Source organism: Calonectris borealis, chromosome 5, assembly GCF_964195595.1.
Source record: "Calonectris borealis chromosome 5, bCalBor7.hap1.2, whole genome shotgun sequence".
Classification (NCBI taxonomy): Eukaryota; Metazoa; Chordata; class Aves; order Procellariiformes; family Procellariidae; genus Calonectris; species Calonectris borealis.
The window spans coordinates 27,030,154-27,056,757 of record NC_134316.1 but is presented as its reverse complement, the minus strand read 5'-3'; the positions used below and the strand labels follow the sequence as shown (position 1 = coordinate 27,056,757).

Below are 26,604 nucleotides of genomic sequence, written 5' to 3'. Positions count from 1 at the left end.
CTCGGGGCCGGTGCCCGGTGCCGTGCGCGGCCAGGCTGGATCCGTGTTTATGAAAGCACGGATGCCTCCATCCCTCCCTCACCCCACCTCCCCCAGACCGGCTGGAGGCGAAGCGGGGCCGGGGCCTGCCCCGCCGGGGCGGCCCTTCTCGGCGCGGGGGCGGGCGGCGGCCCCAGCCCGCCGGCGGGCACCGGCCTCAGCCCGCCAAGCAGCGGCCCCACCGCCGCCGGTGCCGGCTTTTTGGCATCCCTAATCGCGGCTGGCCCCTGTGATTGGCTGCGCGGCTCTGACCCCGCTCGGGCTCCCGGCTGGGCGGATAAAAGGGGCCTGAGCCGGGGGCTCCCAGGCATTCCCGGAGCGGGCACCAGGGACCGCCGGCCGCAGCATGACGGGCAAAGCGGGCGCGGCACTGGCCCCCAGCCTGCCCGGTAAGCCCAAGCCCGACGGCGCGGCCGCCGCTGCCGCGCCGCCACCGCCTCCGCCGCCCCCCGCGGCGGGGGCCAAGCCCAGCTCCGGGCCCACCCCTCCCCGCTGTACCGGCTTCGGCATCCAGGAGATCCTGGGCTTGAACAAGGAGCCGCCGTCGCACCCTCGGGCCGCCCTGGACTCGCTGCCCGCCGGGCACCTGCTGGCGGCCCGCTCCGTGCTCAGCCCCGCCGGGGTGGGCGGCGTGGGCATGGGGCTGCTGGGGGCCGGCGGCATCCCCGGCTTCTACACCCAGCCCACCTTCCTGGAGGTGCTCTCCGACCCCCAGAGCGTCCACCTGCAGCCCCTGGCCCGGGCCCCCGGGCAGCTGGACAGCAGCCAGACGGCCAGCTCAGGTAGGCACGTCCCCGACCCCCGGGACCCCCCTGCGCCCCGCCAGCGCCGCCGCCCGCCCCCGGCAGCCGCCGGCACCCGGGGCCCTGGCGGGAGGCCCCATGCCCGGCGGCAGGAAGGCGATTTCGTTTCGGTCCCGAGGAGGAGAAGGGCGGGCGGGCGGGCGGGACCGCATCTCCCCCCATCCGGGGTTGCGGCCGCGGTGTGATGGCGCGGCCGGGGGCGCCCGGCCCGGGGATGCGCGGAGCCCCGGCGGAGCGGCCCCCCCGCGGCCCCGGCGGCCCCAACTCGTTGCCGAGGAATTAGGGGCCGCTCGGCATCCCTTTCCTAGACGGCAGCGGCCGTCCGGAACCCTGCCCGCAGGCCCCGCTCCCAGGCCGCCATCGGGTCCCCCCGGGACGGCAGGCAGCAGCGCCCGGTCCCGGCCCCGGGCACCCCCGAGCCGCCTCCCGGGAGCGGCCGGAGCCGTCCGGCGCGGCGCGGTGCCCGGCCCGGGCGGCGCCCGCCGCCCCTGCCGGCAGCACGGCCCGCCGGGCAGCGCGGCGCCGGGGCCGGGCGGGTGGCGAGGCGCCGCGGGCAGGAACGGGGCCGGAGCGCGGGGCCAGCCCCGGCCGCCGCGGGGCACAGCGGCGCGCATCGAAATGCGGGTCCCGGTTCCGTCCCCCGACTGCTCCTTCGGAGCAAAGGCGGCGCCGCCCGGGCCTTAACGCCCCGCCGGCCGGGGCACCCTGGGGAGCGGGTGGCCGCGGGCAGGCACCAGCTCTTCCCGGGAGTTTTTTTTCCTGGTAGCTCCATAAAGCTCATTTTTTTCCTCCCCGCTCCGGTGTTTCAGCGGGGAAGTCCGGGATCCTCGGGCTGGGGCAGGCGGCCGCGGGTGCCCGGCCGCGGGGAGGGGGCTGCAGCTCCCCCATTTTCCTACGGTTTTGTTGAGCTTGCCGCGCTCTGCATTTTAGCAGCGCGACAGCAGGAGCCCCGGCAAACGACTCCGGGGGAGAGAGGGGAGAGCGAGAGCCCGGTCCCGGCCCGGAGCCTTCCTCGGCGGGGGTGGGTCGCCCCGAGCCGCGCGGACCGGGGCCCGGACCGGCACCGGGAGCAGCGCTGGGGCCGCACCGGGCTGGAGGGAGCGGCCGGCGGCGGGCCCCGTCCGCGGCGCGATCGCAACGAAACCGTCGGCCGGAGCCGCCGGAGGAAGCGGAGCCGCCGGGCCCGGCCCTGCCCGGGGGTCCCCGGCGGGGAGGGAGCCCCAGCCCACGGCCGCTGCCTGTCTCTCCGCAGATTCCGAGGATGTCTCCTCCAGCGACCGGAAAATGTCCAAATCCTCCCTAAACCAGAGCAAGAAACGAAAGAAGAGGCGGCACAGGTAAGCGAGCGGCCGCCACCCCGCCGGCTCCCGCCGCCCCCCTCCCCAGGGCACCGGACACCGGCAGCGCCGAGCCCCGCCGCTCCGGCGGGCCCGACCTGCTCCGGCCCGGAGCGAAATACCCCTCCCGGCAGCAGCCGCCGGAGAGCCCCGGCGCCCCTGCGGCTTCTCCCCCGGGCCCTTCCCTTCTTTCTTTCTCCCCGTCCAAAATAAATCGGATTTGGGGACGTGCCTATAGGGAGCGGCCACAGGTGTCATTTTATTTAATTTTTCTGGCTGCAGATCCAGGTATCCTGAGCCGCAAACCTGAGCAGCCTGTGAGCATCTGGGTGCGATGCGGATCACCAGTGTTCAGGGAGAAAAAAATCATCAACCTGTCCAAAACGGAAGCGGTTAAATTATCAAAACTGTTCCCTGCTCCGCATATTGCAATCTTAATATTGGCTCTCAGCAAGGGACAATTTCTATCAATGATTTAAATATTTTATTACTTATAAATAAATGTTTTGCCAATAGATTAAATAGGGAATCAGACACAGCCTGCAGAGAAGCTGATGAAGGCTGGAGAATTGCTTAAGGAAATGAAGATCCACTTTGGGAGATCCGGAGGGGATTTGGTTTCCCCTCGGGAACGGTCAGGGTAATAGACTTTGCCTGACTTCTCCCACAGTTAAAATGGAGTTGGGTTGTCTGCGCCTTATAAACAGAAACGAAAAATCCCATGCTCGGTTCTGGCATTGCTGTGGCCGGAGAGTCAGGACAAAGGAAGGCCAGACACCATCCACCCAGGGTGATTTAGGAATAATTAAATCAATCCTGCCACGATGCAAGAAGGGTGGATTAAAAGATGCCCCAGTGAAAGCTTAGCAGGCTGTGGGGTGGAAGGAGATGGACTATGCCAGGAGACGTCCTGCTATTCGTGCAACAGGAGGCTTGGTCTGGAGGGCTCATCCCAAATCCGGGGTCTCTCCCCAGGCAAATGCTCCCAATTTGGGTGCTCTGGAGCAAATATGGGTTTGTTTTCTTTGTGGACCGAACAGGGCTGGATGAAAACACAGAAGGGGCGGGTGTCCAGGTCACGGTCTGGGTGGGAGAGAGGAAATGAAATTCAGATTTGTTTTATTTTCAGTTCTAGACAGAAACAAACCTGCAACATTTCGCTGTAGTTGTATATTCTGTACTAAATGGTTAAGACCTCTAGTTTACCAGGAACTGGCTGGGAGATGACAGGCCAGTACTCTGCAGGTATCTGCAGGATAGAAACACCAAAAGGGAGAGTGGATTGTGTATTGCAAAAGAGACAGGGGCTACCCAGGGACGAGAGCTAAAAGGGGAAAACTTCATCTCAATGTCAGGCAAAACCCTTCCGCCAGTGAGCCTTGCTGGGCTTCGGCACTCTGGTCAGAGGAGGGCGGAGCAGAATGCTTGAAATCTAAACTGGATGAAAATTGGAATAATTTTTCCTGTGGTCCCAGAGAGAAAATACACGAGTTAATGTGCCTCTGCTGTCCCTAGAGTTCACAGACTTGTTGGAGCTGAAGGAAAACTGTTTAAAAAGAGAACGGATTTAGGAGTGAATTTAAAGAAGGATCTGATTGCAGGCAGGTGCCTTGTATTTGCATGCTGCTTTTGTTAGTAATGTTATCGATCCGGTGGAATCCTTTTGATTCTGAATAGCGGAGGATATTTCTGAGATTTTCTGTTTATGCTCTCTGGAATTGTAGGGCTTTTCTGAAATTGGGATGTATTTCAGAAAGACTTCTTTTTCCTCTTTCCTTCCCCCATCTGGGAGCTACATGTTTCTTAGTTTGATAATACATTTATACATTTACTTTGAACAAAGGGTGTAATTTGTTGGGGTTTTTTTTTGCCATTGGAGTGTTGTTAGTTTTTATCGAAAATTGCGTTTTGTGTACCGGGGGAGTTGGAGGGTAGGAGTTTTAACCCTCAGGGGAGTGCAAGTGGTCCGAGACCTCTCATCCATCCCCTGGAGAAGGGCTTTCATCCGTCTCAGCTTTCCAGCTGCTGATTTTTCAATCTGGTTGTCCCGAGCTGAGAACTGGCTGCGCAGAGGCGGGATGGGCTGCTGCCCACCCAGGGCGATCCAGGAGGATTTCCAGAGGGTAATGGGGTAATGCAAACTGGCAGAGAGCAGCTAATGGGATATCGGAGTGGAAGCAACCACGGTAAAGGCAGAGGAAGGGAGCTGGCACTGGCTCTCGTAGGGAAGGACTGGTGAAAAGCAGTGGGGAGCAGAGTGGATAAAACCTTTGAAGGATTCAGCTGAGGGCTGGGGCTCCAGGGGAGGATTATTTGCTCGTGGAAATTGAAGAGGCTAAGGACCAGCAGCTGGGGAAGGGCTCAGCACCTCTCCAGGTGGGGTACTGAGGGGATGCTGCTTTGTCTCAGCGTGACTATCAAAGGGTTAAGAAACCTCTGGAGGTTTCTCCTCACCTCAAGAGGAGGAGGGGGGTGGTTTTAAGCCAGGCCAGGGGTGGGTGCGCTCTCCTGTCAGAGGCGGGGTGAGGGATAGGGACATCCCCAGGATCCTCACAAGAGGCAGCAGGGGCTGAGATGTAAGAGCAGCTGCCTTCGCTGCTGGTTGCGAGTGCTCGCTGCTGGGGAGGGACCGTCTCCAGAGGGAAGTCACTAAAGGGAAGGTGATTTGTAACTGTTTAAAATGCTGTCTTCTGGCATTTTCTGGTTCTCCTTTCACCCTGGCACTTGACCTTTTGTGGACAGAAACTCAGGAGATGGGGGGGAAAAGCTACGCGTTACCAGGTTACCCAGGTTTCTGTAGCTTCTGTGTCCATTTCTCTGACTCTTCATCATCTTTGCTGCTTCTTCTTATGTTTTTTGATCAAAGAGTTTTACTCCCTTCAGGACAATCTTCACATCCTACCAACTGGAGGAGCTGGAAAAGGCCTTCAATGAGGCCCATTATCCTGACGTATATGCTAGAGAGATGTTGGCCATGAAAACAGAGTTGCCAGAAGACAGGATACAGGTAATCATATCTCTTGGACCCCCTTATCCTGCCCCTCTCAGCCATGTTCATCATTCCCTGAAGAAAAGGTAGCGGCATGGGAAGGCTGACATTGCTCTGAATAAGCCTCCCCAGCTGTCCACTCCCCTGCTCTCGATGAGTAGGTGGCCAGATCAGCTGTTCTTGGCAGATTGGTATTTGGTGTTTGTACGTCAACATGTGCTGTACGTGCCATGTTGCACTGGTGATTCGGGGTGTGTATAACAGAGGGAATCCTAAATCATTGAAGGGGAGCCGGTGTGCAAGGAAAGACCGCAGTGTTTCAAGGTCTTGGTGGCACAGGCAAAAAGAGAGCCTCCTGGAGAGCAGGTCTGGGTGGGCAGGGTGGGAGGGAAAGAGCTCATCTCTGCTCCTTTGGGGGCAGGAGGATGCGCAGGGATGTCACAGGCAGCTAGGACCACAGTGTGGGAATGATGGGTGAGGCCCAGTGAGGTGTTTGCACCGTCTCTGCACTTTCACTGCATTGGCCTCCTCAAGTGAAGCTTCCCTGAAAGTTTCTGGGGATAATTTTTTGTTAATGATTTTTAATGTTTGGGGTTTAATTGCATGCCAGTCCTGTTGTGCCACTGTGAGGAGGTAGAACAAGGCTGTGTGAAGTATCGCCGCTGTGTGGTGAATCCTCTGGTGGTAAGGAGCAGCCTGAGCCACAGGTCTGTGCCAGCACCAGCCTTTGGCGTGCATGGCAGCCAGTACCCAAGCAATCATTACAGCCCAAAAAGCCGGAGAAGACTTACAGCTGCTGTGTACAGCATGGGAGGCACAATGTGCTTAGACAGACCAAACATGACGTTCACAAGGGTGGACTCCAGCAGCTTCTACTGCCTCCCTCCTCCCCATGCCCCGCTCCTGCCAGATTGCTGCACAGGGCTGTAATGGCCAAGCCTTGAACCCATTTTTGCTGGTGCAGGTGATGTTTTTTGGCTGGCTGGGGTTAAACTGGCCCTCCGCACAGTGGCAGTGGCCGCCTCTGTGGCTGGTGCATAGCAGTTTCTGCAAAAGGCACTGGCCTGAGTGCCACACTGTGTTGGGAGGGTCCTGGTTTCCCTGGTTCCTCCTTCTGCTCAGTCCCTCACGCATGCCTAGCACCGCCGATCTGTTCCTTTAGCCTGTGCTCTTTCTTTGCTAAAGAGATGGCCCAGGAGGCTGCTCCCTTGCGGGTTTGGAAGGTAGCTCAGGGGGCATTTAGCAAGATAACGCTGATGCTGGAAGCTGCTGAGGCATGATGCTGTGCAGGGACAGGGAGATCCTCCCAAACAAAAGTGCAGCCCTTTTTCCCTCAGTCCTGAGCCCCCTCACCGCCCTCATTCTTGTGCTGAATCAAGAGTGACATTTTTATAACAGCAAGTTGTGCTTCTTATGCTGTTGTGTTGGCAGGACTCCTGCTGACCTAACAGCTTGTAGATAACCTGCATGCTGACAGGATTTCCACTGGTCTTCAGAAATAATGGCTTATCATCTGAAATCCTACCTGACGCATTACAGTTTTGCTCTGAGCAACAGGCCGTAGTGCTTTGCCTCTAGAGAAAGTGAGCTGCGTGGAGGGTCACTTCTCCCCTTGTGACCCTGTAGGACATCAAGTCAAGAGGGGAGAGACCTGTCGGGAGTTTAGTGTTGCCTGCACCCACCATCTGATGCTGGACTGGAAAGAAGATCCTTTGATTTCCCATAAAGGGCCTTTTCAAGGAAGAGGTTTGTCTAGTGGCACAGTAATATGTTGAACTGCAGAGGCACCATTTCTCTGGCCAGAGCTGAGGGCCTTCAATATGGGTGAGACGGAGGGAGATGTTATGGCAGACAGTGCAGAGCTGGACACTGCATGTACTGCTTCAGCATCTGGAGTATCCTTCTAGTGCTGAGACTCAGTGTTTTATCTGATTTCGAAGTGAAATAGTGGCTAACGTATCTTAGCTGTCACTGACTTGCTGCCAGAATGTCATTCTGCAGCTGGCTAATGAACAACTGCCTACTCTTCCTGTACTGCAGAGTTTTTAAACCTAGGAGTGCTCCTTACTGTGACCCCTCTGCCCTAGAGATCTGGTTAGACTTGGACAGCAGAAGCACCCCGTGGTGTGGCTGTTCTGGACATCAGGTATTGCTAATGGCACATGTATTCCAGGAGAAAGTGCTTGTGAGTAACACTTTTGCTCTCCATGAAAGGGGAAATAATGAGAAACAGCAGAATTTCTGTGGCATCTGTTCTGTGAGAGCATGAGCACCCTGCTAGGGTGAGCATCAGGGTCATGTAGGAGTCCCGAGCACCACCGATCTTTCCAATGGGTCAGCACCCGATTGTCCCTTACCACATATTCTCTGAAGTTTCCTTGTCCATACTTTTTTGTGTGTCACAAGCCATGACAAGATGATTCCCAACCTTGGTCATGCTTCTTGATATTTCACTTCATGTTCCTTTTCAACTTTAGCCCCTTTTGTATGAGCCTAATTCTTTCCCTCTTGTTACAAAGTTTACACTCTTTAAATAAATCTAAGCTATTTCTTCTCCTGGCTGTCACTTTTGGTTTCATCATTGCTTAAGCAAGCTGTGAAGATCTTTTCTTAAATCATTCTTCATAAATCACACGCTAGTCTCTTAATCATGTGGTTGTTCTTCTGTGAAGCCCATCCTGCCTGTCAGTCTTCCTGGAGATAAGGGTCCACGTGCCCTCAGCTGCACACTGGGTGTGTTCACACCAGTTCAGCTGGACTTCTGAGTCCTTGCCGAAACAGCCTCGGATTAGCACTGGTCTACTTGCTTCCCTATTTATTTCTTTCTATTTATCTAATTCAGTCACTTCAAGCTTTTTTTAGACAGATTTTTTTTATCCTCAGGGTTTTCCCTTCAGTGTGCTGGGTTTCATATGGCATTTTATTAACTTTGGCTAACAAGCATAATAACGGTCCTACCAGCTCTGACACTGGCAAGAGGTGGATGTTAGAGAAGAGTATGAGAGCAGAGCAGCTATCTAGTGATACTTACTGAGTACTTTGACAGCCTCCTGGGATTTTGAACACATATAAATATCTTAATATCCCACAGCAAGAAGTTCCACAGCAGAGCAGCACGAGTGAAGTAAATCTTGCTTTGAATCTATTAGCATCATTTAATGCCCCTTGGAAGAGACAGCTGACAATGAATCTTTATTTCCTTCTTCATAATATTTGTAATTTCATGTACTCGTGTTTTTTTTTTCCTTGCATGAGTTTCTAACTGCTCAAGGGAGCTCTATATTTTTGCATTTTCATTGTAGCTTGCAGTTCCTCCCATCTTTCAACATTGTCCTCTCCCTCTTGTAGGTCATTAGTGAAAGTGTTTTCTAAGATTGTTGTGAGCATCGCATGCTGTGGACTTCTACAGCATTTCATGTGGGTTCCCACTGGATCCACACCTAAGAGTGATATCTACCCCTTATTTTCATTCATGGAATTATTTCTCAGGAGGTAGTAGCCAAAGAGAAAGTAAATCACCTATGAAATTCAATAAGAAAGTGAAATTCAAAGAGTGCAATTGAGAGAATGATATATAAGAACTGCTTGCATGTAAAACCATCAGCAGAACACTACAAATAGTCATCAGAGGCCAAGAAAGTTATTGGTTTGAGAGAACATTGAATTCAGGAAAAAATATTCAAATCCTCCATTTAAAGAGAAGATGAACGGGTATTTTTTTTCAAGGCAGCACTCTTTCACATTGCATGCATCTTGCTCCTATATTGAGCTGCCTGCTCCTGGAAGGAACAGGAGCATCCTCCTGTTGGGCAACGTCGGAAAAGAATTTCATTTTCCTAGTGAGACATTTTGCACAAGTCAGACCAGATGTCACTGTGGCCATTTTGCAAGATACTTGAAAAAGACTACATTAATCAATGTATTTGAAAGAATATTCAGAAGAGTTGAAGTGCTGCTATTAGACTAAACCCAGACCATTCTGTAAAATCCAGGTGAGGTAAGTAGAATCCTGTGGGGAATTACATCCTTAATAGACAACTTGAAGTATTCAAAATGGTTTCAAGCTGACAAGTGTTCTGACACCTGTCTTAAATCAAGGTGTTTCTCATAACAGGTACTCTTAAGTGTAATGTGTAGATTTTAGATAAGTTATCCCTATTAAATTTATTAATATGTGACAGTTCCAGACTTTAAACACCAGTATCTACACTATCTTAGAGGTCTTTTCCAACCTTAATGATTCTATGATTAAACTTCAGTAACAGTTTGAATTGGGATTATTGAAATGACTGTGTATGTTTGTCATTACAGTATGTCTCCTACTGATCAAAAAAATCAATTAATCAGTTCAGTATTTCCAAAAAATAAGATCCTGACTGCCATTGTGGGGAAACTAGATTCACCTTTTAAGGGAACTAATCAACTAAAAAAGAGAATAAGAGTGCTAAAAATTGTCAGTTCTTGTTGTTAAATGGTTGTATGGTAATTACGTGGATGAATAATTTTGGGACAAATAAAATTGCTCATGTAAGCAAAAAGAACCCCAAGGAGATGCTGGTGCCATGTGTGAGGAGCAGGGATTGTCTGTGTATTCAGCAAGCTTCCTCAGGCAGCTAAGAGGTCAATTTTGGCTAAAACCAAAACAAAGCCAACAAAAACTCTAATTGAAAATGTATTCTTTTAGCTGCTATCAGATTAACACATCTCAGTATCACTGTGTAGCCCTTTAGGAGTTGAATGGGGATGGAGGAATCTGGAGGTGTGGTCATTTGGAGGGAAGCATTTGTACCAAGAGTATTTTTCCAGAACGAGAGGCTTACTTTGCTTCAATTTTGCAAAAACGTTCTGTATTTAGAGGTGAGTGTAATTTGGAAAAGCCTGAAAAACAGGCAGGCAACGAAATACGCCGTAGCCCATTGCTGTGGAGTGCCTTGGCACAGACTTTCCCCATCATGGGGAAACCTGTATTGCACTGAGCAGGAGCTCAGGAGTGAACCCACGGAGTCCCCTCAAGAAACGTGATAGAAAGTGTGAAAGAAAAATTGGCTTTATGCAGCCCTGGCTTCTTCCCCTCCTGCCAGCTTTTCCTGCTTGCTGCAGAGCGTTGAATTGTAGTCCTAATCCCACGGTGTAACTGTGGAATGGGGATGATTGCTCCATGCAGTTGCTGACCTTTCCTGAATCTGTGCCTGGAATGGCTGCCAAGGGATTTCTTAGTGCTGCAGAAAGTAGTGGTGGTGTTGGTTTTTCTAAGCTTATCCTTGTCATTATTGCTTTCAATAAGTGAAGACCTGTCTATTCTTGCTAAAACTTTGGGTGACTCTCACTCTTAGAAGAGAGAAAGACCAGCACGAGGCACAGTGCCAGCAGGCTCCCACCTATATCTCTATGCAGCATGTTCATGGAGATCACGTCGCTGGAGGGAAATCACCAGAGCGATTAGGGTAGTTGGAGGTAGATTACCAAGGTGATGGAGAAGCTGAAAGTGTTGCTGCCGTATGAGCCAACCATTTCAATATCTTAATTTTTTTTTAAGAAGCCTGCAAGAAGTTAATAATGAAACAGAGCTGAGCAGCTAGCGCTGGCTACCTTTGCCAATAATTCCTGAGCACTGGGGCAAGCCACAGCAGTGTGATAGCAGATAAGTGTCATTAACTTCCCCTATGCTTTTAGAAATGTAGGAAGTGTACAAGTGAGAGTAATAAAACTAATCAAACTTACTGGCTTGGTGAGAATATTATTATGAGTGTTTCTCATGGCGTATGGTGCATCTCTGCCTCCGTGTCTTTAATTGATATGTGAGGAGTTCATCCACTTTGCTGCCTCTTCAATAACATGCTTGTTTAGTTGATCTAAATTCATATTCATTTCCATTTTTCAATTAAGAGTTGTTTAATTTGGCCCTTTCTGTAATGGAGTGTTTTCATTACCCTTTATCTATGGCCCGTTTTCAGTCCATGTGCTAGAACTTCGTTTACAAGTTAATTACCGGAGCTGCAAACAGAGGGGCTGGGTGATGGGCAAGAGGAGGGGCCCAGGCAAGCCTTCCCAAAGGGATTACTGTCTGAAAAGTCTTAACCACGTGCCCTTGGACAGAGGAAGAAAATGTGGCAGGAGACAGGAGGGAAAATGGAGGGCCAGGAACATCTCCAGCTTACTGTGAAGTGGGGTCTCTCCTGCTTGTTGCTAGACCATGCAGGTTGCCTACCCAGCTTGTGGGATTTACCCTGGTACAGCTGGGGCTGTAGGTGCAGTTGAAAAGGTGTTTTTTAGTGCAGAGATGGACATAAAGGTATGAATATAAAAAGGTACCTTTTTATCCCTCTATGTTCAGTTCCTGGGTTGCTTCAGCCACTTTTTAAAATGGGACAGAAAAACAAATAAAACCCAACTTGCCTGTCCTTGCCTTCTGCTCTGTTCCTTGCAAGATGTTTATGGCTGTCACAGCATAAGGGACAGTGTGATTTTGGTGTGCTCTTCCACAGTATCGGGAGGGAAATGGGGCTTTGCAGTGACAGCTCCTTCCTTGTTCTCTCCATGGTTTGGAGACACCATCACTGACGGTCAGATACCTTCAAGTGTTGGGGCACTTAAGCTCCCTGCAAGAGGAGAAACAGGCAGGCAACGAAATACGCTGTAGCCCATTGCTGTGGAGTGCCTTGGCACAGACTTTTCCCATCACGGCCAGGAGAATGAGGAATGGCTCTGCGGGCTTAATGCCAGGCTGTGACAACTCTTCCCTGCATTTATCCCCCTATTTTCTTAACAACAGTAAGTTAAGGGTAACAATTCTCTGAGTTAGCTTAGGTACTGCGGCTCCTCGATCACATAAGCTTTTCTGGAAATGCTACCCTAAATCCCTGTGCTGGGAACACTTGCATTCACTCCCTCTTTTAATGATGAACTTTCTTTTCTCTCTTCTGATACCGCTGCAGTTTTTCACTGATTTTTAAAAAAATAATTGGGCAGCCTAGCAAGTTCAATAGTTAATTCCCCTCCAGCCTTAGGATGTCTGGCAGAGGGACCAGCTGATGGTTGTGTGTTCAGGTTTTCCTTTAATGACCCTTTATTATAAAGTTTTCCTCCTTTCCTGACTTCGAATAGAGATTTTTTTAACAGTTCAATAACACAGGCACTTTAGACACACGGTTAATTTACTCTCCCCTTTATTTCTTAATGGATCTATTTTTCTCTATAGTGTTTATCTTTTACCCAGATAGATCTCAGCAAGTTGTTCTGATTCTTCTCTGGCAGCACAAACCTCCTCTGCCTTTTCGTCGCCCTTCTTTGTGGGTGTTCTGCGGGCCAGGTTTTGCGCAGGCCTGTGCAGTGTTGAGAAGTCTAGTCCTCAACAGACATACAGATGACCCTGATCTCTGCACACGTGAGGCAGGCAGGTCCTTCTGTGGAACAAAAAAGAGGAACTGAGTTGGAGGACAAACTGTTGCTACAGTATCCTACAGCAAAGGTGGCTTCCAGAGACCACCTTCATCAGAGGCTGTGAGAAGGCATTAGGTGCTCTTCTGTCTACTCTGAGTGGCGTTGCCCTGGGAGCAGGATAAGCAGCAGCACTTTGCTAGGCGGGGTTAGCCCGCACCCGTGTTGTTCAGCCAGGCCAGTGCAGCCAGGCTGCCCACCCGTGCCTCTGGGGAGCTCTGGCTCACCTGCGGCTGTGGGGTCTGCCGGGTATGCCACTGGGGGAAATACCTTCTCATCCGTGCTACCCTTTCCTCTCTAAAGGCACTGCTTGGCTCACCCAGGGAACCGTGAGTGTTGTTGGGAAACAATGCCTTGGAAGGATCTAGCAAACCCATCTGTGTAAATGTACATGATGAGTATCTGAGCTGGTCACTGCTCTTAGCCAGACGTGCCGGTGATGTCTGTTCCAAGATAACTTGTTTTATGTCCATCAGGTGTTTCTGATATCTTTAGGTCCCTCCGTATCTTTGGCTTCACTGCCATCCTTCCACCTCAGAGTCCCCCATGACTGTCGCTACGGCACCCCGCCATTTGTTAGTTGATTGGATCAACTTGTTGAGCTTAATGATGACCATGAAGGCTTCAGTGGCTAAGTGACAACTGAGGGAGGGTCCCTGCCTGGGAGGTCTTAGCTTGGGTGGACTGAGCATGGGGGATACCTGGGAATGTCCTGGTGAGCTTGGATGTGCTGCCCTGGTGCGAGCAGCATCCACGAGCAGGTTGCGTGTTGCCAGCTCTGCAGGTCACACCATTAGCATTAGCACTAGCCCAAGCAGACAGTGTCGGCTGCAGGCGTCAGTGGCGCAGCAGCAGCCAGTGCCTGGAGCACGAGTCTTCTGCAGCTGTAAGTTGTCATGTGAAAACTCTGGAGTCGTGAATTACCCAAAAAAGGTTAAGGGTACACAGAGCTGAGGAACGCGTAGAACCAGGAGCAGACACGTGGTAGGAGTAGAGTGGGCTGTCCCCATGCACGCAGGGATGGGCTTGAGCCTTATCTCGGGAAACGATGTGCACCAAGTAGTGCTGCAGACACCATCTCCTGCTGGTGCACAGCCTCTGGCTCCTACGTTTTTTTCTGGAGAAAACCAGAGCCCACCTTTGCCCTTTATTCTGTGTGTACTGATAAAGGAAAGTGCAACATGCAGCTGCTTCTGACATGCAAGGGGCATGCGGCCCCAGAGCAGAGGCAGTGCTCCGCAGCCTCTGAGGAAGGCTGGCGTCCCGAACTCTGATTTTGGTGCCCATTGAAAGGCATCATGAAGGGGATGTGACATTTGTCCTCTGACTGCCCTGACTCACCTTGCTCTAACATGAAGGTGATAATATGGTGTGTCCCCTCATGTTCACAGAGTGCATTGCATATGGATGTTTGTAAAGACCTATGGTAAGGTTTCCTCTGTGCCAAAGGACCTGCAGAGCAGTGTTAGCGGAGGGAAAAGGAGGCAAAATGAAGTTATACAGGCAGGAGAGCAGCTTGTTTAATGGAGCCAGGCATTGTGAGCACCCAAACGATGGATGTGCAGTATCACCCTTTGTGACGATGACAAATCTCTTCCTGGGTTTGTGTGGACTAGGATGATGGGTGCACTCTTGCTAGTTTTCCTGTGGCTGTCGTGCACCTATGACCCTGATGGTTTTCCTGTTTTTCAATCAGCATGTTAGGAAAAGAGGAATTCGGATGTTTATCTGCCATGTCGCAGCATCTGGCAGCCTATATGGAGCTGTAGCTCCAGCTAAGCTGCTGGTCAGCTGGCACATGGTCTGGCCATGACAAAGTCAATGTCTCAGGGATGCATTTGCTGTGCACATGTGTTGCACAGATCGAGTGTGTGCTGAACACTGATCTCACTATATCCACCATGCACATCGTGTGCACACTTGTTTTCCTTTGGGGAAGATGGGAGCCCTGCATCTGATGAAGTTCTCCGCTTTTTGAAGGTTACAACAAGTGAGAAAACACGTCGCCACATGAGGTGGCAAGGTTAGGTGAAAACCCCAGATTCGCCAAGAGGACACAGTTTAAGACATGTTCCCTGGTCAAGAGGGATTTTACAGCTTTGGCTGCGTAAGTCAGATAAATTGCAACAAGTAGCTATACTTGGCCCTGCTTTTAAGAGCAGGATTCAGAGGCAGGCCTGGCCTGCAGGACCCGTGGCATGGTAATAGCATGTACATTTTTGCTGAGTGCAGTATTGAGCCCGTATTCAATGTGTGCTCTGCACTAGTTTAGCTTAGAGGAGACCCCAAGCTTGGATGACCCATCATGTCTTTGCTCGAGAGGGATGAGTACTGTCTCACAGCTCCTCTCAGTACCTCTGGTTGGACCTGTTAGCCAAGTGGATCAGACATGACTCCAGCTATTTCCAGGAAGGGCTCTTGCCATGCTGTGTAGGGGAATTGCTCTTTCTAATGTGAGCTCAGAAAGCTCTTTCCCAGTGTTTAGTAAAAGGAGGGATGATGAGTCCTGAGATCAGCCATGCAGCCCATGCGCAACCTTTACTGCTCTCATTTAACTTCATACCCACTTTACACCAGCCATAGAAAGTGATGTCACCATAAACAGTGCCAATAATTTTGACATTACATTTGAAAAGACAGCAATAAACCGTTTCCAGGCTTACACAAGTGGTGCAGTCTCCACCAGCAGCCTGAGGACAGGAAGCTTTCCTGGGTGATCGCTACAGGGGTGAGATTCAGGGAAGCCCCAGGACCCAATAGCAATTCATTATAAAGCCCCAGGGCCCGTGAGTGCGGGTGGGGACATGCTCCGAGGAAGATATGAGGCCATTCTTTGCAGTGCTCAGATTGAACCCAGATTGAACCCTGCCAGGGCCACCGGCCCTGTCCGACAAGAGGGTGAGGACATCGCTGTTTTTTCAGAGGAGGTTTTCATTTTGACTACTCTCATTGTAGAGTCTTGGGTTGGAAAGGAAGAATGTAGAAAGGGAGATGTGTAGTTGTCAGGAGGAACTTAGTGCTGAGTTGGCAGCAGGGCCCCGGGCATGGAGGTGAGCTGGAGGTGTTCTCTGGTCTGCAGCTGGACCCACCAAAAGGCTTCAAGTGGCAAAGTGACAGGTATGTTGCTGGGCATGATTTTAAGACCAGCGTTCTGCTATGAGGGGGATAGCGGGCCTGACCAGGTTTTTCTAGTCTAGGAGAAGGGAAACCAGTATGCAGGCAGAGGTGTGAAGTGCTTGCACTGAGAAACAGAGCTTCTCTGTGCCAATGCTTTGCTGTGCATACAGTGAGGTGACAGGATCAGCCCAGAGCAGCATGGTGGGGAAAGGGACATAAGCAACTACAGGGTGTTGGTGATTCCCACGGCAGTAAATGCCACAGAAGGAAGAGATCTGGTGGATGAACGTGAGAAGTTCAGCTTCTGCATGGTTCAGCCCGAGATGGCTGGATCCCTGGGAGAAGAGCGTGGTGCTGGATGGACATGAGTATGGGTCAGAAAGCCATCAGCACCATCACGTCAGGTGGGACCATGACAGCGAATTACAACCCAAGGCAATGTCACAGGAGAAGTCCAGGAAGCTCCCAGGCTGCCTGGCTGGACAGGACAAGGTTTCTCTGCTGTGTCCTCACTTGAAGAGCTCACTATCAGAAATGGCTTCTTTGCAGGGATCATACAGAGCAAGGGTTCGGCTCCCCAAAGCTGAAGGTTTGCACCAGAGGAATTGTCAGAGAGCAAAGAAGATGTGCCTGTTAGTCTATGGACGGGGGAAATAGTCTCAGCGTCGCTGCTGGGGGGACTTGGGATTTTGTCCCTTGCCTTAGTTGCTGGTTTGCCAACAGCCGTGTGCAGCTTCTCCCCGCAGCCTGGCAAAGGCATGTGCTGGTGGGGCAAGTGCTGGTGTGTCTGTGTCTGTGTGTCTGTGCATGTGTGGAGGTGCATTTGCTTGTGGCCATCTAGTGGACGTTTCAGCATGCACTGGTTTGGGCTGGGACCATCTTGCGCCCCGTAAAGCTTGTTACTTGAAAGACCCCTGTTGAAATGCTATGTCAAAGGCAGTATGTGAGATTTGGTGAAGCAAAAAATCCCCATTATCTAGCCTGGAATTTTCCTTTAAGAGATGACGAATGCTTGGCAGGGAAAATAACATTTCTTTATTAGAAAGACAAAAAAGGCCACTACCAATTCTCCTGTCTGTGTGCCCCAGCTTGGAAAGTAGCAGCCAAGAAAATGAATGTAACCATGTGAAAATTTTAGGTTGAAACAATACAGAAACAATACACAGTAACACCCTAGATGCCTTAAAATATCCCTTTGCTAATTCAGATTCCTGGCTCATGGCCAACCTCAGGGAGATTTCTCTCTTTAGCAGACAATGTTTCAGGAGCTGATTAGGTAAACAAACTAACTAATATGATGAATGCGGATAACAAGGACACAGTGAGTCTCACGTCCCTTTGCAAAATGAGAGATTCCTCCTACTACAATTTGCTCTTCTGCATCATCAATAACCCAAAGAAGTATCAGTCATCATTTGTGATTCAGAGGAGGAAACTGGCAAGAATAACCTTGCCAGTCTTGACTCGAAATGTTGCAACCCTGCGGTCGAGCACAGAGTGCCTCAACTTTTACTGCTTTGGGCAGTGGGCACTGAGGGTGAGAATTAGATGATGGTTAAGGTTAGAAACATCCCCATTTATAAGGCTTTGCAATACTGCTGATTTTGGTAAGGGGGCCTCAGAAGAACGGACACGTGGAAGGATCCAGGAGATGACACTGGCGTTTGCTGCTATCTTGGTTCATAGAGTGTGGCTGCTCTTGGAGGAGACAGTGTCAGTGTGATGTGCCCATTGGGATTAGAGTGTGTGATGCTCAACTCTGACCAAATGATAGGGATTGAGTTGATGGGCAGATCCTCTCTGAGCGAGGTGTTACGTTACCACCCTCTATTTGCCTGCTTCATATTGAGAACAGGTTTTGCAAGGTGATGGGTTTTGGTCTTGCAGCTTTTCTATGCCTAGAGGACCAAGACCTACAGATATGGAAGAGCCTGCAGTTTCTGCAGGGTGTGCAGGCATACCCAACTTGCAGCATGCAACGTGCAGTGAGCATTGTCTCATCCTGCTGCCGGCACACAGTGGGTATCTGGCAGCCTTGTCAGAGGCATGCTTGGCTGCTGCTCCCAGCTCAGCCACGGCAGTGACCACCCCAGATCCCTTGGTGGGCCAAGGGCGGCACTTGTGGAGCCTCAAGAGCCGCCCAGGGGAGGGCTTTGGGCTGCTAAACAGCAAACATGCATGCATGGGCTGAACTTAGATGCTAACGCATCTGGTGGATAGCAAGACAAACCTGTCCTCTTTACTCTGTTGTCCATTTTTTGAGGATAGGGTTCCTGGAACAAGATTCCTATGTTTCACAGAGGGTGCTCATGTGATAATAAAAAGCTGTAAATCATCTTAAGAAGTAGCACATTGGTCCAAAAGACACCTCTGCGCATCAGATTGTGATAGCTTTGCACAAACATCTGACATGCTACAGTCTAAAATTAATCAGGGATTTTCATCACTCCTTGTGAAGTGTGAAAGGACAAACACAATCTTTTCACCATACCCTGGGCTGTGCAATGGAGAACCAAATGAAAGCAAGTGAGAAGGAAGGTGCATGGTACATAGCCACGTCAATAAAGCATTTCTCAAAGCTGAGCCAATCCACGCGATGGGAAGGGGCAAGAGGAAACATGGACAAACCTAAACATTGCTTGAAGCAGACTGAATTTTACAGAGCTGGAAGAAATTGTAGATATCTCCAAGCAAAGACAACAAGCAGCCAAAGAAGACATGGAATACCAAAACCACGAGTAAATGTAAGTGTAAGGGTGAAACCCTCTCCAGGAAAAGTGAGGTGCCAATAATAAGTAACTGCATATTTGAAGTTGTGGCTGAGGTACCAACACAGCCAAAAATACCTCAGTTACTAAAACTGGTGTGTAATTCAGCTCAGAATCAAGGCACAGGAAAATTTTGGTAACGTGTCAAGAAATTTGAAGAAAGCAATGAGATCTTCTCCCAGAAGAAATTCCCACCGATGGAGCCATCTGAATGAGGGCCAAATCCTGAGAACAGGCCATGGGGAATAATTCTGCTGATCTGAAATGTCATGGGGGCTGCCAGTGCCATGCTGGAGCTCTTCCCTCCGTGCTCCCCGGGACAGGCTTGTGGCAGAGGTGCTGGGCTGGGGTCTGATCGCAGCAATATTCAGTATTGAGCACCATTGGTTTAACTCGACTTCATGCCTGAGATGAAGATTTGGCTTCTGGTATTAAATTAAGATGGTCAATCCTCCCGATTTCTGTTCTACTAGAAATTCTGGGATTTCAAACTTTCCTTTTTCCTAGTCAAAACCAAGAGGAAATTCCCATCAAATGACAAAAATTCATTTGGGAATCTTACTGAGGTGTTGATGTCATTTTTATTTTCCCATTTGGCTTTAAAGCATAGATTTTGCATGTCTTAGGCAGCCGAGATTAAAATACAGCATTCAGAAGAAAGCCATAGATAATTTTGATTACACTTCCAATGGCCGGATGCAGTTTTTCCTGTGTGACTGAATCAGCATTTTTTGATTGAAAATTTTCCACCGGCTCTAGTCAAAATTGGGCTGTCAGCTGGCAAAGCTTCTGCTGGCTCCGGCATTTGCGTGGCCCTGCTGTGGGAAAGGAGATGCTCCAGGGCAGCAGGTTTAGTGGCAGAGGGCGGCGCTGGGGCACGCTGAGACCTGGCCAGGGAGAAGGGCAGGAGAGCATGAGGCATGGGGGATGTTTGGGGCATCAAGGCAGGAGGGAAGGGAAAGGGAGAGGTGGTAAAAGCATCAGTGAAGAGGCCCCTGGATAAAAGAGGATTGAGGAGAGTTTAAAAAGTTGCCCACTTGGTACTTGATGGAAAAACCTGTTCATGGCTCAGATCCCAGGTGTGGCAACCGGTGAGCTGTGCAGAGCCGAGCCCTGCAAGCCACTCTGGGTACATAGAAAGGTGTCACTGCAGCCCCAAACCAAGGCAGATTTGCAGACACCAGCCCTTGGGTTGTGCAGGAATTTCTCCCTGAAGCCAAGGGAGATAGAGAGAAGCTCTGCGGTGAGGAACATAACTGTACTGATTTATCCAGAGCAGAACAGGCAGGAGCCCTCTCCTGGCCCCGGTGGGTTGAGCTGACCCCCTCGCAGCGTGGAGGTGTTGGGGGTGGCTGCCCCGCCACCCCAGTCTGGTAGGTGAGAAGGAACCACAGGGATTTGTGCTGAGGTTGGAGAGGGAGTGAGCCAGTCACCTCCAGCTCTGCCCTCCAGGCTCTGGGAGTGGGAGGAGCGGAGACCCGGCCAGCATCCTGCTGACTGCAGGACCGAGCAAACCCGTGTGTCATGCAGGCATGGAGGAGCGGGCAGAGAGAGGAAACTGTGCGCTCCTGAAGATCCTTGCTCAGGCCCCGGTGGATTTGCAGCCATCCATGGTCCAGGGGTTACATATCAGCAGTATGAAAGTGTAAATCAGACTGTTTATCATGCAGAGGAGATGGCGTGTGGTGAAGCAGCCTGGCTGTAAAATCCCCTCTGACATGCACAGAGTGTCTTCTGCTGGGAGAAGCTGGGATCACAGCCATGGGGACCACCACCCCACCCACCCCGCAGAGCTCCCTGCGGGGTCGGGCCAGTCAGGCTCCCAGGAACAGCCAAGGCTGGCTGTCACCAGCGCTAGCAAGCCACCCGCCTACCCTGCAGCTCTGTCCCCGTAAGGCTTCGGTGCTGGGCAGTTCCCGTCTGCACAGGTAGAAGAGGTGAGCTTGCCTTGCCAGCTGAGAGCGCGACATCACTCCGCGGCATCAGTCTCGTGATCCCCACGGCAGAGCTGGGGGTCTGCCCCCGTCCCCCAATGCTCCCCACTGCAGCCTGAGCTCCCCCACAGCTGTGGGCGGTGGGGACAAGAGAGGGTTAAGCTGTCAGCTCTGTAATGTTAAACAGGTGTCAAAGGCACCTCCATATATCTGCAGATTGAAATAAAATTCTTTGCAGTATAAAAAGATAAATTACCCAGGCGATTCCCGCCTCATCCCACTCATCAGGCCAGCGCCAGACGGCAAGCAATTTTTTTTTTTAATGTGCTAACGACCTAATCAAGCAATCAAGTCGGAGAAGATTGCGGAGTGACCCCGAGCATCCATCTGCCAGCGAGACCCCGCCATTCATTTCCATTCTGCCGTGTACTTTCTGGGAAAGGGAGGGAAAAAAATAGAAAAGAAAAAAAAAATCCTAAACAAATTAACACCCAATTTTCTGTGAGTCTAATTAGTTAAATGAGGAGGTGTTTGGGGTGTCCACGGGGAGGGAGGGGCTGCCTCTCGGAGAGGTGCCTGGTAACTCCATGGCATTAATTAGCGCAGGTCAATGGCGTGGTTCCCTGGGGACCAGCTGCTTTAATTTCCCGTGATATTTCAGTGCCTGAGGCCCATCGATTCAAACTGAAATTAACTTATTTTTCAATCAGGCCTGGGCTGCCCCTGGGGCTGACTCTTCCTTTGCCTCCTTCTGAATAGACCTCGAGCAATTTTTCATCTAAAGCTGATGCCTCTGCTCGGCGGGAAGGGAGGGGAGCTGGGGAGGGAGGAGGGTGAGGGAGACAAGAGGAATGGAAATCGGAGAGAGAGCGCTAATAGATTTCTGCGAGCATCCCCCCCCCCATAGCCGCCCGCCTCTCTGCTCACTGCCCCCCAGGTCACAGCTCAGAGATTATTCTGCCAATTTTCTGAGAAGATGAGGGGCTTTTCAAACTGGGAATTCAGGGCGAAGCGCACAGATCAGCTTCCCCCTTCTCCCGCCTCTCACAAGCATCCGCCCCCATCCCAGCCCTCCCTGCAGACACCGCTGCCCACAGCCCCGTGCCGCAGCTCAGACACCCAGTAAATAATGAAAGAAAATCCCAGGCACGAGAGTCAAAAGCCACTAGAAAAAGACGCCGCGATGGCAAATTAATTACATCCTGCGGAGAGGGATGGGACCTGCTCTCATGCTTGGCCCTTGCCGTTCCTGCAAGGGAGGGAGGGAGGGAGAGATACCCGGCAGCTGCTGCCTGGGGGGAGAGGTCCCAGTGCTTTCGGGATGAACATCCACGCATCTGCCTTCATCCCACTGCACAAGCACACATGTGTTCCCACGCAGAAAGGGGACTGACACACCTTCTCCCCCCAAAAAACCCGTGTACCTCCCATATCGCCCACCCCAGGTTTGGTTCCAGAACCGCCGGGCCAAATGGCGGAAGAGGGAGAAGTGCTGGGGCAGGAGCAGCGTAATGGCTGAGTACGGGCTCTATGGTGCCATGGTGCGTCACTCCATCCCGCTGCCTGAGTCCATCCTCAAGTCTGCCAAGGACGGCATCATGGAGTCCTGCGCCCCTTGGCTCCTGGGTAAGAGAGCAGCCGCCTTCGTGGGGGATGGCGAGTGGGTCGAGATGAAGCGGGGGGATGCGAGGAAGAAACCAGAGCCGTGTTGAAAACATGGGTGGAGGGCGGCGGGGCGAGGTCCCCCCACCCCGATGCCCTCCACCCCCACATCCCCCAACAGCCCTCGTCAATAGGGTCTGGTTGCTCATCCCAAATCCCTGCTGGTCCTTGGATCCTGACCTCAGGATCTGGCTGGGGCAGGAATTTGCCCCCCATGCTCAGGCTGGTGTTAGCCTTTGACTCCCGTGGCGCGAGCACCCCTCGTGCCCAGCCCTGGAGCAGGGGCTCCAACCCTTGCCCAAGGCAGAAGGTCATCCCAGTCTGACTCCCCCAGCCCTGTGGTGCTCTGTGGGGTGCCGGGACCCCCAAATGTGTTCTCCTTGCCCCAAGTCCCAGGGGGAACACGCTGCTGCCTCCTCCTGCCCTTGGCACCTGGGGGAGCTGCATTTCTGCGTGGTTTCGCTTGGTTTTCTGTGCAGACACGGAGGTAGCAGTGACCCTACCATGCTCCTGCTCTTTGCTTCCTGCTTTCTGACCTTTCAGGCTGGTTCTGCCCCAAAACTCATGTCTGGCATCTTGACAACGGGCTGTCCTGTCCTTCTATCTGTGTGAAACTGAGAGAGGCAGGGGGGTGGGTTGTGTGAGGAGCAGGTTGATGCAGGAATAGGCAATGGGGGATCTCCCTCCGCAGCCTCGGTGAAGCTCAGGCAACTGTGCTGCTGAGACCCTCGTCCCCATGTGGGGACAAGTTAGCTTTAGGTTCACAGAGAGAAGTGAAGGGGAGAGTGATTATAGACCTTTGGGGGCAGCCCTGAGGCCACGGATGCCGGGGCCGGGCTGCCCCAGCAGGCAGCTGCCTTGCCTGGGCTGCCCTCGCGCGGGGGCCAGAGCGAGCGGCTCGCCGTGACTGCTGCGTGAAGCGAGGGTTTCTGCTTTTCCTTAATTCTGGCCTCTCTTTATCTTTGCTGTTTTCAGTTCAAGATGGCTTTCCCATGCCCAGGCGCTTTTCTAAACCCGAATACCAACAATTCTTTTTAGGGATGCACAAAAAGTCTCTGGAGGCAGCGGCTGAGGCGGGGAGGAAGACGGAGGTGGAGCGCCAGGCCCTGCCCAAGCTTGACAAGGGTGACAAGGAAGAGAGGGGCCCGGATCCCAAAACCACCATTTCCCAGGAGGAACTGAGAGAAAACAGCATTGCCGCCCTCAGGGCCAAAGCTCAGGAGCACAGCACCAAAGTCCTGGGGACCATCGCCGCGGACACCCCAGCCCCAGGCAGGAAGCCGGAGACAGGGGAGGAGGCGGCAGCAGCAGAGGATGAGAGGCAGACGGAGAAGCTGAACTCATTGCAGAAGGAGGAGAAGCTGATCTAGGGTGGGAAGAGGCAGTGGAAGCCAGCCCTGACAGACACTATGTCCTCCAGGGGCTGCGTTCCCTCTTGGACTGCCAGGCCCCCCCGGCCGCCCCTGCCTGGGGAGCGGGGTCCGGGTCTCTGCGTTTGGGGCTGCCTGGCAGGGGTGCCCCCAGCCTGCTCCCCTCGAGCGTACCGCTGCCCCTTGCTCCTCCACCCCGCCGGGCCTTCCTCAACCCCCCACCCCTTCCTTTTGGGGGACCGGGAAGTGTCCCACCATCGTCACCACCCGAGAAGACACCGAGGCTCTGGGTCCCTCCAGCCTCATGACCAGCTCTGGGGCTTTCTCCTCCTGCTCCAGACCCAGATCCTATCCGCCATCTTGGAGCAAGCCTGTCCCCTGCCGCCATGCCCCTCCTTGGTGCATGTCTCTTCCTCAGTGCTGCCAGAGCCCCTTCCCCTGGCACCCTGTCCTGCCGTGCCCCAGGCAGACCTGCCACCTTCCGCCGGCCATCACCTCTGCCTCTGGCCCAGGCCACAGGAGGACAAGCCCATGGCAGTGTTTGCATGAAATGCGACTCTCTGTCCAGGGTGGTTTGCACCTTCCACCCGTCTCTCCCTGCCTGGTGCTAGGGGCTGCTGGGAAGAGGCTACAGCTTTAGAGCAGTTGAGTTTTGCCTCCATTTAGCAGGGAGAGGCAGGTTTAGCCCATGGGCACAACACCCTGGTCCCACCTGGCACCTCGAGGTGACTCCAGCCCATGTCGCTGGCTCCCGCAGGGCTGGCCACCACAGCCGGGTCTGACTCTGCCCCAAACACCAAAGCCCTGCACCCCTGTGGAGGGGCTGAACGGTGAATTTATTTACTGAATACATTATTCCAGGCGAGACAACAATATCCGCCCAGTGTATTTATTGAATTAAATTTGTCCAGCTCGCCCTCTGAGTGTTAAAGGGAATGACAGCCATGCGCATCCACCCCCATACACCCCGTAACATGTACATACGTCTCCCACCTGGCCCCACACAAGCACACACAGACCCACACAGCCTAACCCACTCCATGGTAAGGCGCTATTCCACCCCGAAAGCCATAGGACAGTGACTTCCAGGCGACCCTTTCTGTCCTGCTTTCAGCTGTGAGCACCCTTTCCCCAGAGCTACTGTTTTTCTTCCGTCAAAGGTTAAGCCCCTCCATCCAGCCCCTGTTTGTCTTTGTCCCCTGGTCGTTGCCGTGTTAGATGATAGCCCATGGTGTGTAAATAATGTATATACAGTGACAAAAGAATTCAGTGTTGAGGTGTTTGAGATATGGAGCTGTAACAACTTCTAGTCATCCAGCATCTGTGATTTATGTGCCATTTTCTGTAAAGATATGAACAAGAATAAAACTAAACTGAATACTGTGTATGACTCCGGTCACTGATGTGCAGGGAAGGTGAATTCAGCCAAAGCTGAGAGGGGGTTGGACGTCAGGCTGTAGCCAGAGAGAAGTAGGAGTTCCAAAGCAGCACGGAGAGTGGTCTGCACCTTCCTCCCCACCCAGGCATGGAGAAGATGGGGCTTGGGTGCTTCTCTCCCTTTGTGGTGAAAGATGAAGCTGAAAGGGGTGTGCTTGTACGTGGGGCAGAAGTTAGGCATCATGGCATACAACTGGTCAGAGATCAAATCACTTCAGTATCCAGAACCAGGTACTTTGGGTCATCCCATATCACACGTGCCCTGGCGCTGGAGAGCCGGGCAGACCTTTGGGCAGGCTCAGCCTCTCTGCCAGGAGCAGGCTGGAGGGCCCAGCTGGCCTGAGGAGCGGAGACGGCAGCCAGATGCTGCAAGTGCAGGGGAGCTTGTTGAGAGGGAAGGGCACCAACAGGGATTTCCATCAAGGCGAGCTCTGATTTGAGAGCAGCGGGAGCCCATACTGAGATATTGGAGAAGGAGCTGAGATTTGCCTACCCTGCTAAGGGCATCTGGGGATGGTCTGATGGAAAAACCTGATGTCTTGCAGAAGAAAAAGGCTGAGGCAGAGCAGATGTGCATAGGAAATGAGAGACTTTGCTTGTGGAACGACAAGGCTGCTTGGACTTAACTTTGTGGAGGGGCTGTAAGCCCACAGGACTGCGTTTCCCTGGGGTGACAGAGCCCTCGAAGATCCTCACCTAGCTCTGGGGGGCAGGTCTGATATACAAACCAGGTGTGTGGTCTGGGATGAGTGTACCTGCTGTCAAATAGTGACTGTCTCCCATACTGGTGTCCAGCCTGTTCACCAAACATAGCAGCCCTGCAGACCATGAGTGCTTTGCATTATGAAGAGCAAAGAGGAGATCTACTAACGCTCTCATCTCTGCTGTTGATCCCATCGGCGTGCCTGGCTGAGAACAGCCCTGCTTGCAGGGAAAGCTTTTTTCTGCTCTTCTCTTGTGCCCCTTAGGAAGGGAGGTGAACATGGCCAATGAAATTAAGGAAACCTCCAAGCTCTGCTTTAAAAAACACTACCTATATAGGGCCTGAAGGAAAGGAAGGCAGAAAAAAAAATGTTTAGAGGCAGGGAGGCAGCTTAGCTCTGCTACATGGGTGGTGGGAGGTCTCAGCATGTGGAGGTGAGCTTCAGTGTTTCATGCCAAACCACTACCTCCTGCTCCACCATGGCCTCGTTAAGTGCTCCCAGTCCACCCTGTGGTACAGACCAGTCTGAAGTGTTTGGGAGGAGGCAGAGAACCCAGCCCAGCTTGCCGAAGAGGGCAGCTCTGATAGCCACCCAGCAGTCAGGTGGGATGGGAAGCGATATCCCCCTCCTGCAGCAGACAGCCTCAGGAGAAAAACCTTCCCTGGCCCCCGGCTGGAGACAGCACGGCCTAGTGCTTTGCAGGGAATGGGCCTTAATTCTGGGAAGGGGATGGTCCCATCACCCAGGGCTAGCATGGAGGGGACCCTAACTTTTACCCGTGAGCTGCCCCAGGCTGCCCTCGTGGCCAGCAGAGGACCGGGGGGCTGCAGCGGAGGGGCTGGGGGGAGCCAGCTGATGGGGATGAGTAGAGGGAGATGGGAGGGAGGCCAGTGGGGGTGAAGCAGAGGGGTCCGGGAGCAGCGCAGCCCTGGGAGAGCGGGAGCAGCTGGTAGAGCCTGGCCCGGGCACTTCAGCCCCCGTGGGGAGCCCAGGCACCCGCTGAACCT

The 26,604-nt window shown here is 52.5% G+C and overlaps 1 protein-coding gene across 1 annotated transcript; it reads left to right on the top strand.

Moving 5' to 3' along the window:
- Positions 1–385: 385 nt before the first annotated feature.
- VSX2 (visual system homeobox 2) lies at positions 386–23,456 on the top strand. Its single transcript, XM_075151569.1, has 5 exons — positions 386–821; positions 2,095–2,179; positions 5,063–5,186; positions 21,870–22,050; positions 23,125–23,456. The coding sequence occupies exons 1-5, from the start codon at positions 386–388 to the stop codon at positions 23,454–23,456; spliced, it is 1,158 nt and encodes a 385-aa protein (XP_075007670.1).
- The last annotated feature ends 3,148 nt before the right edge of the window (positions 23,457–26,604 follow it).